The sequence below is a fragment of the Sorghum bicolor genome, chromosome 2 (assembly GCF_000003195.3).
Source record: "Sorghum bicolor cultivar BTx623 chromosome 2, Sorghum_bicolor_NCBIv3, whole genome shotgun sequence".
Classification (NCBI taxonomy): domain Eukaryota; kingdom Viridiplantae; phylum Streptophyta; class Magnoliopsida; order Poales; family Poaceae; genus Sorghum; species Sorghum bicolor.
Genome location: NC_012871.2, coordinates 67,924,834 through 67,940,591, shown reverse-complemented (window position 1 = coordinate 67,940,591; position 15,758 = coordinate 67,924,834). Strand labels below are relative to the sequence as shown.

The 15,758-nt window shown below is 42.3% G+C and overlaps 2 protein-coding genes and 1 long non-coding RNA gene across 4 annotated transcripts; 1 reads left to right on the top strand and 2 right to left on the bottom strand.

Moving 5' to 3' along the window:
* Positions 68-1,307, bottom strand: LOC8080684 (actin-depolymerizing factor 2). 2 transcript variants are annotated; one of them, XM_002460655.2, is made up of 3 exons: positions 1,175-1,307; positions 783-1,048; positions 68-645 (listed from the first exon to the last, which is right to left on the bottom strand). In XM_002460655.2, the coding sequence occupies exons 1-3, from the start codon at positions 1,175-1,177 to the stop codon at positions 495-497; spliced, it is 420 nt and encodes a 139-aa protein (XP_002460700.1). In that variant the 5' UTR covers positions 1,178-1,307; the 3' UTR covers positions 68-494. The 2 variants fall into 2 exon arrangements, with proteins under 2 accessions (XP_002460700.1, XP_021309437.1); XM_021453762.1 differs by lacking the exon at positions 1,175-1,307 and having other exon boundaries at positions 783-1,054.
* Positions 9,622-15,283, top strand: LOC8077438 (FT-interacting protein 1). Its single transcript, XM_002462820.2, has 2 exons — positions 9,622-10,110; positions 11,947-15,283. The coding sequence occupies exon 2, from the start codon at positions 11,994-11,996 to the stop codon at positions 15,012-15,014; it is 3,021 nt and encodes a 1,006-aa protein (XP_002462865.1). The 5' UTR covers positions 9,622-10,110; positions 11,947-11,993; the 3' UTR covers positions 15,015-15,283.
* On the bottom strand, positions 10,660-11,948 carry LOC110432253. Its single transcript, XR_002449664.1, has 2 exons — positions 11,353-11,948; positions 10,660-11,254 (listed from the first exon to the last, which is right to left on the bottom strand). It is a non-coding gene; the product is annotated as an uncharacterized LOC110432253 (long non-coding RNA).

The following is a 15,758-nucleotide window of genomic DNA, read 5'->3' as shown; positions in this document are numbered from 1 at the left end:
CCGTGGTGCTTTGTTAATGTACGGTGTGACGGTTATACTAAGGTTATACAAGTGGACACGTGGTATGGAATTTGTTCTCAAGAACTTGTTGCTCAAAATATATAAATTTCTATATTACATAAACAAAATGCATTCTTATGCCCAACAATTGGCATAGCCACGTACATGCTCCGATCGATCCTTACAGAAAGAATTGAGGAATGGTTACAAGTAAAATGAACCTGGAATACATAATAGTTAGTAGAATAGAAAGGTTTCAAATTGTGTATCGTACGAAAGAGATCGAGCATAGTCCAAATTAGTAAAATAGAAAGGTTTCAAATTGTGTGTCGTACGAAAGAGATGGAGCATAGCTAGTCCACGGATGAATCTCTCATATATGGACGATTAGCAGTGGGTGGGTCTGAAATTAATAAATGATAATATATAATGGAGAGGTGGTTGTGTTGTGTGTTGTTGTTGTTGTTGCTTGGTGATGGATGGAAAGATGATCATCAGTTGGTCCGGCTCCTGACGATGTCGAGGCTCATCTCGCTGGGGTCGGTGGCCTGGATCTCGCACTGGATGCCGTCCAGCTCCCTCCTGAACCTGTCCTTGGAGCTGGCGTACAGCATCTTGCTCCGGGTACGTGCAGTGTCAGGGGACCTGTAATACACTCACATTGATCAGTAATGGCCACTAAATTTATTTTCAGTTAGTTATTAATCATCAGATGTACATTGCTGCTGCATATATACGTGAGCTACGCATGCATCCACAGCACATGATGAATATATGATTACCAGGAGAAGAAGAAGATCTTGCTCTTCTGGCAGTTCTCGACGGTGGTGAAGTCGAGGTCGTAGATTGCGTAGCGGCACTCGTCGGCGGGGAGGCTGTCGGTGAAGTCGCCGTAGCCCTGGTTTGGCTCGCCGAGGCGGTCCACCTTGATCTCCATGTCCTTGTCGTCGATCCTGAAGACGATGAACCGGAAGCTCCGCCGCGCCTTCAGCTCCCTGAACTTCACCTTGCACTCGTCGTTCACCGCCAGGCCGGACGCAGAGTTCGCCTGCATGCAGGAACAACAATATTATGTATAGTATAGTATGCATGATCAGCTATTAGCAAGTTATCTAATAGCTAGAGAGAGAGATCAGGATATATGCGGAGGAGAGGAGGTATCATATCATATCACCATGGCTGTGCTGCTTGTGCCTGCCTTCTGAGCTCGAGCAATGCGATAGAGAGAGAGAGAGATGGCAATGGAGAGGGGGATCGAGAGCAGCTAGCAGGTGTTTGTTGCGGGAGAGGAGAGGAGAGGACGGGAGAGAAACGCGCTCACATCACGGGGGCAGCGGACAGCCCAGAGAGATAACAGGAGGATCGACGCATCACTTGCTTTTGGCGCCACGTCTTGCGGCCTTGGTTCAAAAAGGACCAAAACGCAAACGTTTGACTTGGTCGTCCCTCAGCTATGTTTAGGCAAAACATGCATGCTCATCATGCTCCTTTGCTCCCCATGTTGTTGCTACACCTACACAAATGACAGTTCCTGATTCCAATTAAAGGGCTTCTAATTTAACTTGGCGGAGTATGTACTAGTTCCTACATAAATAAACAAAACATTTGCTTCAAAACAACATAAGTAGAGACGAAACACATTATTTTTTTCCATAAGAACGTGCAACTCAGAGTCTTGCAAATTGCAGATTATATTTAAGCAGTGCTCTCGCGTCGCTCGCTTTCGTATACGGTCATCGCTACCGTAGCTGCTTTCTTTAAGCTCTTGCGTACTGTAGGTGTCTAATTCCTTTCTTAATCTTTGCTACAATCTCGACTCCATTTTTTTTTCCCCTTGCGATACCAATTTTGATTCATACATATAAATGCACGGCCACGGCCGATAATTTCAACTCAAATTCATTTGTGAATGGATAGCTAGTACCAACTAGGTTTGGGTCTCGATCGGCTCGTCCAAAAGATCCAAATTGTTCCGTTAGAGAGAAAAAAAATTCAGAGCTGTTCAACCAAAGGAGTAGTCCCATGCACTTTGCACTACGAATAACTACGATTGACCTTGAAGCGTTAGAAGTGCAGCAAAATTGTTCGAGTTGAGGCAGGCCTACTTTGTCTAGCCCATTAATCTATACTACGCTGACCTTGAGCCCATTACGGATGATTACCTGGCCTTTGACTGGTTAAGAAAGTGCTCCCTTTTCTATAAAAATAATTAACTCCCCCCCCCCCCCCCCACACACACACTGACACACACATCTAACTGTGATTTTGTACCCCCTTTTTTCTCAAAACGAAGACATAGTTTAAATCCTGTTTCATTTTTCGTTTACAGAAATTAATGGTGTTAGTCAACTAGAAACGACTAGTTTTCCCATGTGAATTTGCCTCCAAATTTTTTAGAACTACGAAGCCCCGCGTTGCGCGGGGTAGGGAAGTGATAAAATGTTGTGATATCAAATATGTAAAACTTTTGTTTGTTATTAAAAGTATAGTGTAGAAACATAAAGCGGTAAAAGCAGAAGTGAATATTTATATATAGCCTGCAGCTCCAATCGCGAAAACTGTGCTCGGGTCTGAAGCGAGGATATAGCAGATGCAGTACTTTTTTTTTTTTGAGATGAGGGAATACGAATATACGATAGGGGATGCAGTAGTTTTCACAGCACATTTTGCAAGTTTTTAAAATTTAAGCAAAGTTTAGCAGGTTACATGTGCTTAATCAACCATAAATGGAAGCTAGGATTAGGACACAGTTACGATAAGGTTAGAGATTAGTACTGTCTTTTAATTTTTTTTCCTTTGATTCGTTTATTCAGCCTTCAGTTAATTAATAGAGTCTAAATCAGGGACAAACGATGGCTTTCTATTCAAAAAGTGAGGGTAAAAAAAAATCATAGAATTGCAAAAGAAAAAAGGGTAAAGTCACGATTAGCCTCCAAAGCAGAGGCGGAAACACTAAGCCCCGTTTAGTTCCCTTTGCTAAATTTTAGCTAGCTAAAATTATTGTAGCTACTCTTAGGTGATTAATGGAACTAAACTATTTTAGCTTTATTTAGTCAATGTGTTTGAAACTTTAGCTATTAAATTGACTAAAGTTTAGCTAGCTAAAATTTAGCAAAGTGAACCAAATAAGGTCTAATTCTCCTTAAAATTTAAGGCTTTTCAGAGCGAGCAAAGTTGTAGCATCCTGTTCTGTGAGAAAATAACATACCATGATGAATCCACATAACATGTTGTACATTTACAACAGCCACCGGAAAAAAAATGGTAGACTATTGAAATTTACTCATCAATACATGTAGAAGGCAAAATTGGAGCAAGATCTCTCTCTCTTTTTTTTTTTAAAAAAAAGGTGATGTATTACCGCTCTACAGTATGCCGCGGCAGGGCAGATGGACGTGCACACGTACGCTCAGGCGGTTCAACGACTCGTGACTCGTGAGATTGGCGTCGTCGGTCCACCGGTTCGCGCGGCGGTCGCTGTCGCGCTGGCTGGCCGGGTCCACGCACGGGCCCCACAAGTGGGCAGCTCACAAGCCACGATGGAGAGAAAGCGGGACCCGGGAAGTCGTCGTCGTATATGCCCGTATGCACGTACAAGGTGGGGCCCACGATGGTTATGTCGTGTACGGAACGTCCACGTCTTGGGACGACAAAATCGCTAGAAAGCTTGATTCTGAATTTCTTTTCTTTTCTTTATTTTGAAACTTTGTCTCGTGCCTCTCTCGTATAATTTGATTAAATTTCATAAGAAAAATATAAATGTTCATAAAATCAGATAAATATAATATCGACATATATTCAATAAAGTCTCTAATAAATATTTATCCTATTTTGTAAATATTAATATTTTTCTATATAAATTTAATCAAACTGAAAATGCTTTTAATTTTGTACCTTTGAATTGTATTTTTTTGGATGGACGGAGGTAGTGGATATGCAAGGCACAATATTAGATATTAGATGGAGGCAGTACTCCAGTGGAAGCTTTAGAATTCGTGTCAGTTAAACTTCTTTAAATTTAACTAACTTTATAGAAAAGAGCATCTTTATGACACAAAATGAGTATTTTATGAAAATACATTCTATGATAAATCTAATTATATTAATTTAGTACTATAAATCTTAGCTTTTTTTATAAATTCAATCAGAAGTTTTAAAAGTTTGACTTAGAACAATTCTAAAAGTTGAAGTTTTCAGAGATATAGTCGCAAAATTAGTGTTAACTACAGTACCACGACCTCGAAGCGCCACCGTTTTAGCCGGTGATCTATGTAAGTGTGTTTGTCATCGGGAGCCCAAGGCAACTCGCCTTAGCGTCTTTCGGTGACTTGTATCGAACTCCTTTTTCCCTTAAAGCAATACATGCGTTAGCATGATTTTCGAAAAAAAAAGAGAGAGTACATATGCAAGATACAATATTAGATGGAGGTAGTACTCCCATTCTGAAGATTTTTCCCTATTCTCTGGAGGAGGTAAATAAAATGAGAAATATTCAATATAAAACCTCTGTTTAGTGGAACCATGAAAACTCTTCAGAGAAACACACTTAAAAGTTTCCCAAAAAAATATAAAACTATGTATATCCATAGTGCATCTGTAGGGCACATTATTTTATAATAGTGAAGGAAACATGATGTTACTACATTGAAAGTTCTTTTTTCAGTTTCGATGGAGGATTTTATTTTCATTGAATAAGGTAGCACAAGAGTTATGGATAGATAGAGGGGACAAGTTTGATCTAGATAAAAAAAACTGGATGTACATCACACTAGCATTTCTTTGGTGGGTGCAGACTCATTTCACCTTATAATCCTCCAATTCCAACCAACAAAATTGGAACTATGCATTTGGAAGAGACTTATTTTTGTTCATCCACAAAAATTTACGATGAAGGGTGGGTGACAACAAAATGTTACTCTCTATTATGAAGTGTGATGTTGACTATATATATAGCACATTTTTTCTTTTACCAAAGTAAAAAGTGGTTTGCGGGGATAACATTATTGGGTCATTGGCAACGGCGGAGTGCAGGGTGAAGACCGGAGTCGGCGGATAGTACATGCTAATAACTTTGGGGGCAAAATATTCGTCGTTTGTCTCTTTCCTTAGCATCTCCAAGAGTTTGCCAAATGAGATTGCTATTCTTAAAAATTTAGCAAAACAAGAAATTGTAGTCTCCAACAGATTGGTAAATCAACTTGGTAATTTTAGCAAGTTGCCATCCTTCCCCTGCGCACGCGCATATATGCGCACGCGTATCGACCGCGCATCGTAGCATCGCGTGCCGTAGCGGCTCCTTCCCGCGCGCCCGAGGAAACTTCGTCGTCTTCCTCCCGCGAGATCGGATCCGCACACAGCCATCTGGTTCACGCGCGTAGGGCCGGCCTCCTCCTCGACGGCTGTTGCGTGAACCATCTCATCAATTCATGGCGCAAGGCCGGCCTCCTCCCCAACGGCTGCTGCGTGAGTCATCTCATCAGTTCACGCGCGCACGGCCGGCCTCTGCTCCGACGACTCCTGCTGCTGCGTGGTGCCCTTGATCCAATCAGGTGCTGCGTGGTGCCCTTGATCCAGTCAAGTACGTGGCTGCTTGAGGAGATGGCCGGCGGTGGAGATAATTGCTGGGAGAGGGAACCTTCACGTGCAGCATAGGAAGGACGACGCGGCGGCGGCATCAATCTTGCTGATTCTGCGACAACAGACTGATCGGTAAAAAAAAATCTTGTGGGCCTTCTATTTTTGGTTATGGCAAGTCAAGAATAGCAAACTCTTGGAAATGGTCTCTTTTTTTACTTGGTATTTTGTTTTAGGAGTTGGCAAAACACAAGATTTGCTAAGTAAAAAATAGCAAACTCTTGGAGATGCTCGTACAAGAAACTCCAAATTTCTTTTCTAAAACGCGTGAAACTAGCGTGTGATTGTTGTGCTTTATTTGTTCTCTCCACAGAAAAACTATACCATATCCAGGTCAACGTCAACTGCAGTATTAGTTGGAGACTTGCAGTTGGCATTGCTCAGGTCTGGATCCACGCTCCTGCTCCTTCTCTGTCCTTGCAATTGCACAAGTGACGCCACCTCCTTTTCGTTGCACAAGTCAAGCCGGTCTTCTGCGGTTGTGCTGTTACAGTACTAGACAGCTACTTCAATTCATTTTTTTTTTTGGCGAGACAGCTGCTTCAGGCCTTGTTTAGTTTTTTTAAAAAATAAGATTCTCCTTCACATCAAATTTTTAGATATATACATGGAGCATTAATATACATGGAGCATTAATATAGATAAAAAAAACTAATTATACAATTTGTCTGTAATTTACGAGTCGAATCTTTTAAATCTAGTTAGTCCATGATTGGATAACAATTACCAAATACAAACGAAAGTGCTAAAGTAGCTAAAGTCAAAAATTTTCCCCAACGACTAAACAAAGCCAATTCAATTTAGTGCCAAATTCACAGGAAATTAAGAAAAAGTGAACATAAATTAAGAGAAGATGCTGCTAGTTGTTAGTGCGTTTCCTTCTTTTTATAACACAGATTAAATAGGCACTCAAACTTGTTTACTCTATGTTACAAATTACAAGTGCACATGGCGAGACAGTGACACAGATCATGGGAGATCACTGTGAAGGCTGAGGTGGATTAGTTTAAGCAAGCACGACAAAACACAAAGGGCACGAGCACTAATCTACAGTCACTGGCACATGCAAATACCAGTGTTGAGTCCAGATGTCAAAAAAAAAAAAAGAGAGGCGAGAGATGGTACTACTATGGACAGCCACGGTCCATTATATTGTCTCCATAGACATGCTGTATGTACTGCTGAAGTACCAATTGGTCTGCAAATCGCAGTTAAGGTCTTGTTTACTTCCATCAAAAATCTAAAATTTTTCAAAATTTTCCGTCACATCGAATCTTTAGACGCATACGTGGAGTATTAAATATAGACGAAAATAAAAACTAATTGCACAGTTTGGTCGAAATTTACGAGACGAATCTTTTGAGCCTAATTAGTCCATAGTTGGACAATAATTACCACAAACAAACGAAAGTGTTAGGCTCTGTTTAGTTCCCCACCCAAAAATTTTTCATCCATCCCATCGAATCTTTGGACACATGCATGGAACATTAAATGTATATAAAAAAATAAACTAATTACACAGTTTGGTTGAAAATCACGAGATGAATCTTTTAAGCCTAGTTACTCCATGATTAGCCGTAAGTGCTACAGTAACCCACATGTGCTAATAATAGATTAATTATGCTTAATAGATTTGTCTTCCAGTTTCCTGATGAGCTATGTAATTTATTTTTTTATTAGTTTCTAAAAACCCTTTCCGATATCCTTCCGACACATTTGATGTGACATCCAAAAAATTTCCATCCTCAATCTAAACAGGCCCTTATAGTGTCGTGAAATTTTTTCCTTTAAACTAAACACGGCCTAAGTCTGGCTGGTCGTTTTCCAACGTCCAAACAGGGGTCTTTGCAAAGACTCAAGGTTGACCAATGAATTTTGAGTTCATAGTGATAAAGTGAGAATAACCATGGGAAAAAATTACCACCAGAGAATTATTGCTATGAATATATTATTTGGATAATAGAAAGAAACCCGTTCAACTTTGGACTCTGAAGAAGAAAGCAACCGTAGGCTGTGACTGTGAGCGCACTACATACTCGTCATGGCAGAGAAAAATAAAACTATACTTGACAGTTCAATGGCAACTCGTTTGTGAAAAAGTATTAGCAGATTCTGTCGAGGACTTTATCCATAAGGTACAAAGATTTGCATGACCATCGACTCCACCATGTGGCATGCAAAGATCATCTCCTTGTGTTATTTACTTTGTTGTAACAACACCTAGCTAGAACACGATCCAATTAATGTGTCATGCATAATAAGAACATGAATACAAGGTTTATAACCCTGTTTAGCATAGCTCTAGCTCTAAGATTCACCTCAAATCTAGTGTTTATGTGCCTATAACGAAGAACATTGACACTCTTTTCTTTTACCTGACAGAAAAGTTAAATACTTCAATCAATAAACTCAAGTGTACTCACAGCTCTAGCTTTATTTTTTTTACCACGCCAAGGCGCGTTTTTCAGCTCTATCTTTATTTCAGAAGCTACAAATTTCCAGCTCCAAGAGTCATAACTCTAATAAATAGGGTTGTCATATGTATAAGTGTATACCATTCCTATAGAGCCACAAAGCCTAGTTGGTACACTGTTAAACGCAATGCTACATGCCTACATGATGACGGGAATAAACTTAGCAAAATGACAATAGAAAAAAAAAGAGAGATGTTGAAATGTCCATGTTTATTAACTAGCATGGCAAGGTTGATCGCTAACATGTTGATAACTATACTAATTAATAAATAGAATCTCGGAGAGAATGAATCACCTCACCTCATCACTTTTAAAAGTAAAAAGTATATAATCCGTGTGGTCACTATACTTTTTAAAAAGAAAAGAAGTGACAGAATATAAATAAATTTATAGTAACTTTGTTCCCTTATTTTATTAAAAAAAATTATAGTAACCGACAACATGCAAGCATTGTTAGGTCATTTTCCAACATACAAACACATGGTCAAGTCATTTTCCAACATGCAAACACAGGAGCGTTAAAACTAGGGCCCTGTTTGGTTCCACCAACTAAATTTTAGCTAGCTAAACTTTAGTCACTTTAGTAGCTAAAGTTCCAAACACATTGACTAAAAGGAGCTAAAATAGTTTAGTTCCATTAGTCACCCAAGAGTAGCTAAAATAATTTTAGCTAGCTAAAATTTAGTTGGTGGAACCAAACAGAGCCTAAATATATACGACGCGCGATTGACAGACAATAGTCCGTTTCGCAATGATAACTATATAAACTATAACTTGGTGAGCAAGGATGTCCCAGAAAAAAAAATCTTGACGATGATGATCATCACAGGAGGACTCGGGACATAAAAGGACGAGAGATGAAAGGAGGGAAGAAAAGGATGTGATAACAAGCAAACAGGCACAAGGGGAAGCGAACAAAACAATGGTGGCCACAGCCACAGCCACAGCCACAGTGATGTGATTGTGATGAGTAATAATGGTCAATGTGGGAAGGCGGCAGGCGATAGAAATGAATAATGACGCCACCATTCCAACACAGCAAAACGCCCATCACCACGGTCTTTTCTACTCAGGCCTTGTTCAGTTTGCAAAAATTTTTGGCCTTGGGTACTGTAGCACTTTCGTTTGTTTGTGGCAAATATTGTCCAATCATAGACTAACTAGGGTCAAAAGATTCTTCTCGCGATTTACAGGTAAACTGTGTAATTAGTTTTTATTTTTATCCATATTTAATACTTCATGCATGTGTTGTAAGATTCGATGTGATGGAGAATCTTGAAAATTTTTGGTAGTTTTTGGGAACTAAACAAGGCCTCACCTGTCGCTATTAATTTCCCAGACCTTGCCTGTCAAGCAGTACAGTAATTAATTAAACCAAACTGTAGTGCTCCGGGGTAGACGATGTCACCACCTCGCGTTATTATATTTATATATAATATACCTGCAGTGTTAATCTCTCTGCTCTTCTCTTGAGTTCACACTGACACACGCTCCCGCTCGTTCTCCTCTTTTTCCGGCTAAATTATAGACGTCGTCCAACACGGCACCACCACCAAGCAGCAGCGACCGCACCCAACAACAAGAACCACCACCACACCAGATATGCGTGTGCTCCCTCTCCATCTATCTCTTCTAGTGCGATAGGTTGTTGCACGTTTTGCAGCACCCCCGGCCCTTGTTTTCCTTCCTCCTCTCCTCTCTGCATCAGTTTCCTGACCTACTGCCGCCTTGGATTGGATTGCTGGAGCTCTCTCTCATCAGCTCTTCGGTGGCCACTTGTCTTCTCTCCTCCTATCAGCAGAGCCAGAGCCAGAGCAAGAGCCAAAGCCAGATAGATAGTCCTCATCTCCGTCTCCGTCTCCATCTTCATCTTCCTCGCTCCTTGAGGAATCTCCATCTTCGTCTTCGTCGTCCTCCTCCTTGAGGAAACCATCATCAAGGAGAAGAAACCACCAAGAGCAAGAGCAGAAGCGCTCAACTTCTCTCCTCTGTGTTTCTCAAGGTTAGCTAGCTTCCGATCCTCTTGCCTGTTGTATTTACTTCTGAATTTTGAGAGCTTTTCTTGTCTTGCTCGTGTTTCTCGGTAAATCCGGTGGTGTAGTCAAGACTGCTGTCGTCTCGCTCCCCTTGAATTTCTTGCTCAGTCAAAATTCTCTTTGATTGATGAGCTTGGCGGTGGCTTATAATCGGTGGATCCGATACTTTTGATTGATCCCCCCTTCCTTTTGTGTCATGTGATAAAATGATTGAACGGCAAAAGGGATGCAACAAGATCCCAGGTTCAGGAATATACCCACCAAAAAGAGTAATTTTGGGAGACACTTTTTATGCGAACTGAGCATCTTATTACATGCTACGAGTACGAGCATATACTATTATGCTTTTCTTCTGTATATGCGTACTCCTTCATGGTTTGTTATTTCTCAAATTCATAGCATGTGCTCTCTGAAAAACCACACCACTGAAAGAAAGTCTCATCAATCAAAATGCGGAAGCCAAGTCAGTTTCTCTCTCTCCAAATCCGCTCCCTGATTGGCTGATACGCCTGTGGTTTAGCAATTAATCATGTATTTAATGAAGTAGCGAAATTTCCGTAGAGGTAGACAGGGCTCCAAAGACAAATATCAAATTTTGTGGACTATTCTTATTCTGGAATATCCAGCGATGTATGTATGTATGTATGGATGGATGGGCACAAGCAACATCATGGAGCACATCTTCACTTGCCTCAATGTTGACACCCACAACCCCATCCCGTCCTCCCATCACCTGCCTTCCTGCCTGCCTGCCTTTCTTCACCAAAGGGGGGATCCGAAGAATGGTCCCTCCTAATCTCTTGATTGAACTCAACAAGCTCAGCTGCCACTTTCTGGACGTTAGACTTGTGCCGCTTCATTTATGCCTCCAGATCTCCTTTCCATGATAACCTTGCATATCCTGCAGTATCAGAAATAAATAAACATCACATTCATACTAAACATGTGCTCTTTGTTATGAAATTGGATTGAGAGTTTCGGTTAAGAACTGATATTTCGCCAATAATTACGATCCACTGTGGCTATAGTGGCAGTCACAATCACAAAAGGGGAAGGCTGGACGGGCAGGACAGGACGGCTGGTGGCATCTCTCTTTCCCTGCATCAGCATCTGGCAAGCAAAATATGGCTGATAGTTAGAGCCTATATCAGCACACAATGTTGATGCTTTGCCTTAATCTGGCTTGGATTTTAAATGTGTTTACACACCTAAGTTTTAGTTGTTGACTCTGTGCACTGGTAAATATATCGAGCTGTATTGAAAAAGGCACACTTAATCACCAGATGGTTGCTCAATAATGGTCTGTTTATGATATATACTAGTTCAATATGCATGAGCTTTAACGTAAAAAAAAAACATGCATGAGTTGCAGTAACCTTATCCTTCGAAAAAAAGTTGTGATAGCATTTCAGAGGCTTCAAGTAGAAGCTCCCATCATAACATGGCTTCTAAGGTGTACAAACGTTAATCTGAATCAGAAGTTGAGGACCAAATTTCTCCTATATCTACTACTGCTATATGGGTATACAATGACTTGCAAAAGAATAAAAGACAACTTTTCCTTTTATTTGCTTTATTTATGTTGTTATCAACACCTCGCCTGTCTAACTTTTCAGTACCCCACATGCCTCAAACCACATTTGATTCCTCAACCAAAGGAAAACTTGTGGGCATCACTGAGAAAATTTGTTCCAACCAACCACCTATTGATTGAATATCTGTCAAACTGGTAGTTAAAATGCTGGCTGTTGCCGTAGTTTCTGCACCAAAGATTTCTAACACTTGTTTTGTTCTTATTCCAGAATAATAAGGTGCATCTCTTCTGTGCTACAAGATCTGGCGGTGGGGCATGATGAGCAATCTTAAACTTGGTGTTGAGGTTACCAGTGCTCATGATCTCCTCCCGAAAGAGCAGGGCACAGCCAATACTTTTGTTGAGGTCGAGTTCGATGGCCAGAAGTTCCGCACAGCCATCAAAGACAGGGACATCAACCCTGTCTGGAACGAGCAGTTCTACTTCAACATATCTGATCCATCCCGCCTCCCAGAGCTACACCTTGAGGCCTATGTGTACCATGCAGACCGTGCCAGTAATTCCAAGGCCTGCCTAGGCAAGGTTCGCATATCGGGTACATCCTTTGTCAGCCAACCTGATGCTACGCCCCTGCACTACCCCCTGGAGAAGCGCACAATCTTATCACGTGCGCGTGGTGAGCTTGGTCTAAGAGTCTTCCTCACAGATGATCCATCGGTGAGGGTGTCTGCTCCAGGTCACCAGGAGTTTGATATGTTAAGCACGCCTACCACTGCACAGGAGCAGGCAGCAGCCAACTCCATTCCAAATCCTTTCCAAGAGACGAGAGCAAATCCAGTGAGACAATTCCAGCACTTACCAAAAGAACAGCAGCGTCCGGCACAGCCATACTACGCTGAAGGTTCATATGGAGACCAGCAACAAAGAAGCTTTTCTGCAGTTGGGAATAAAGCTGCAGCCCCTCAGCCTCAGGTTCAGGTATCAAGGATGTATGCTCCAGGTCCACAGCAGCCAATAGATTTCCAACTAAAGGAAACAAGCCCAACGCTTGGTGGTGGCCGTGTTATTGGTGGCCGGGTGTACCCTGGTGAGAAGGCTGGGGCATACGACCTTGTTGAGAAGATGCAGTACCTCTTTGTGCGTGTGGTCAAGGCCCGCGATCTGCCCAACATGGACATCACTGGAAGTCTTGATCCTTTTGTGGAGGTGCACCTTGGGAACTACAAAATGAAAACAAAGTACTTTGAGAAGAATCAGAGGCCCGAGTGGGATGAGGTGTTCGCATTCCCTAAGGAAGTCATGCAGTCAACGATGCTTGAAGTTGTTGTGAAGGACAAGGATGTCGTTAGGGATGACTATGTCGGTCGAGTGAGTATTGACCTGAATGAGGTCCCTCTAAGGGTCCCTCCAGACAGTCCATTGGCACCAGAGTGGTATCGTCTTATGGGCAAGGATGGCATGAGGGACAGAGGGGAGTTGATGCTTGCAGTCTGGTATGGTACTCAAGCAGATGAATGCTTCCCAAGCGCCATTCATGCAGGGTCAACACCAGTTGAATCCCATCTTCACAATTATATCCGTGGGAAGGTTTACCCTGCGCCAAGAATGTGGTATGTGAGAGTCAATGTAATTGAGGCACATGATATATACCCAATGGAGAACCACATACCTGATGTACTGGTAAAAGTGAGACTGGGCCATCAATTGTTGAAGACAAGGCAAGTTCGCTCACCAACCAGAAACTTCATGTGGAATGAGGAGCTGATGTTTGTCGCAGCAGAGCCTTTTGAGGACGACTTGATCATATCAGTAGAAGACCGTGTAGCACAAAACAAAGATGAGGTGATTGGTGAAACTATCATACCACTCGCAAGGCTTCCAAGGCGGGCTGATCACAAGCCGGTACGGCCAGCATGGTTTGATTTAAGAAGACCAGGAATAATTGATGTGAACCAGCTAAAGGAAGACAAGTTCTATGCAAAGGTAAACCTTCGTGTTTGCCTTGAAGGTGGTTATCATGTGCTTGATGAGTCCACACAATATTGCAGTGATCTCCGTCCAACAATGAAGCAGTTGTGGAAGCCACCAATTGGCATGCTTGAAGTTGGCATTTTAAGTGCAAATGGTCTCAATCCAACAAAAACCAGAAACGACCGTGGGTCGTGTGATGCATATTGTGTTGCCAAGTATGGTTCAAAATGGGTCCGGACACGCACAATAGTTGACAACTTGAGCCCTCGATTCAATGAGCAGTACACATGGGAAGTCTTTGATCATGGAACTGTACTCACAATTGGTCTATTTGACAACTGCCACATAAGTGGAGATAACAACCACGGTTCCTCAGGCCACATGGATAAACCCATCGGCAAAGTGAGAATTCGGCTTTCAACACTTGAGACGTCGCGTGTGTACACACACTCATATCCATTGCTCGTCCTCAGCCCATCAGGAGTTAAAAAGATGGGTGAACTACATCTTGCCATCCGGTTCACAACATCATCCCTTATCAATGTGCTCTTTACATACTCTAGGCCCCTCTTGCCCAAGATGCATTATGCACAGCCTCTGTCAATAGTTCAGCAGGAAATACTCCGCCACCAGGCTGTGCAGCTTGTTGCGCAGCGCCTGGGGCGCATGGAGCCACCAGTTCGCAGGGAAGTTGTTGAGTTTATGTCAGATGCTCGCTCTCATCTGTGGAGCATGCGACGGAGCAAAGCTAACTTCTTCCGTCTTATGCAAGTCTTCTCAGGGGTCATTGCTGCAGGGAAGTGGTTCGGTGATGTTTGTCAGTGGAAAAACCCGGTCACCACAGTGTTGGTTCATGTGCTCTTTATCATGCTTGTGTTCTATCCAGACCTTATCCTGCCAACAGTCTTCCTCTACATGTTCTTGATAGGGTTGTGGAATTACCGGTTCCGGCCACGCTTCCCACCACATATGAACACAAGAATATCTTACGCTGATGTTGCACATCCAGATGAGCTTGATGAAGAATTTGACACATTCCCAACCTCAAGGAGCCCAGATCTCATTAGGATGAGGTATGATAGGTTACGACATGTTGCTGGGAGGATACAGACAGTTGTTGGGGACATTGCCACTCAGGGAGAGAGATTACAGTCACTGCTGAGCTGGAGGGACCCAAGGGCAACAGCTATGTTCCTAATATTTTGCCTGATTACTGCGATTATACTATATGTGACACCATTCCAAGTGATTGCACTCTGCCTTGGGTTCTTCTGGATGAGGCATCCTCGGTTTCGCCACAAGGTGCCGTCAGCACCAGCAAACTTCTTCAGGAGGCTACCTGCAAAGACAGATTCTTTGCTGTAAAGTTCCTTGGAGAGCAGCTGTCAACGATGTCTAATGTACCTCTTTGTGCCTGTTTTTGTTACCCATATATTGTTGTATAATAGCCTTAAGTGAGACATATATAATTGCCGCTTCATGTGAGAGAACAAAATAAGTTGATTTCATTAGATGATTTTCCTGCTTTTAGAAGTTAAGACATTCCAACTTCTTTATAGCATGAAAATGTATGTAAGATGCCTGCTTCAACAACAGTTTCTCCAATTAGTCAAGTTTGTCATGGTGAAAGACTACTGACTTTGGTAGGTACTAGACATACACTTCCGTTATAAGCTGATATGAGACTTTGAATATCATCTGGATGGGAATATGTAAATAAAGTAAATGAAATAAACAGCGATTCTAGAGCATATTTTCCATGTCTGAGCATCAAAACCTTCCTGTATTATAAAGATGAGAATCAGAACCTTAATGTATCTGAGAACAGGTAACTGTTGGCACAGCAACCCTGCACCGAGGTGAGCAGCACCTGCTCTCCTCCCCTCTCCCTCTCCCCTGCTCCAAGGTAGAAGGAAAGCCCTGAGCTACTACTACACACGCACACAGCACACACACAGTTTCAGACTTGAACTGAAACTGGAACTGAATGAGTGGCAATGAACTTGCTCTTCCTCTTGTCCGCCGGTCCCTTGCTCTGCTGCTTGCCGCCGCCGCGATCGCCGCCACCACGGCTGGAGCCTTCCCCGGACCGCCTCTTCTCCTTCATGC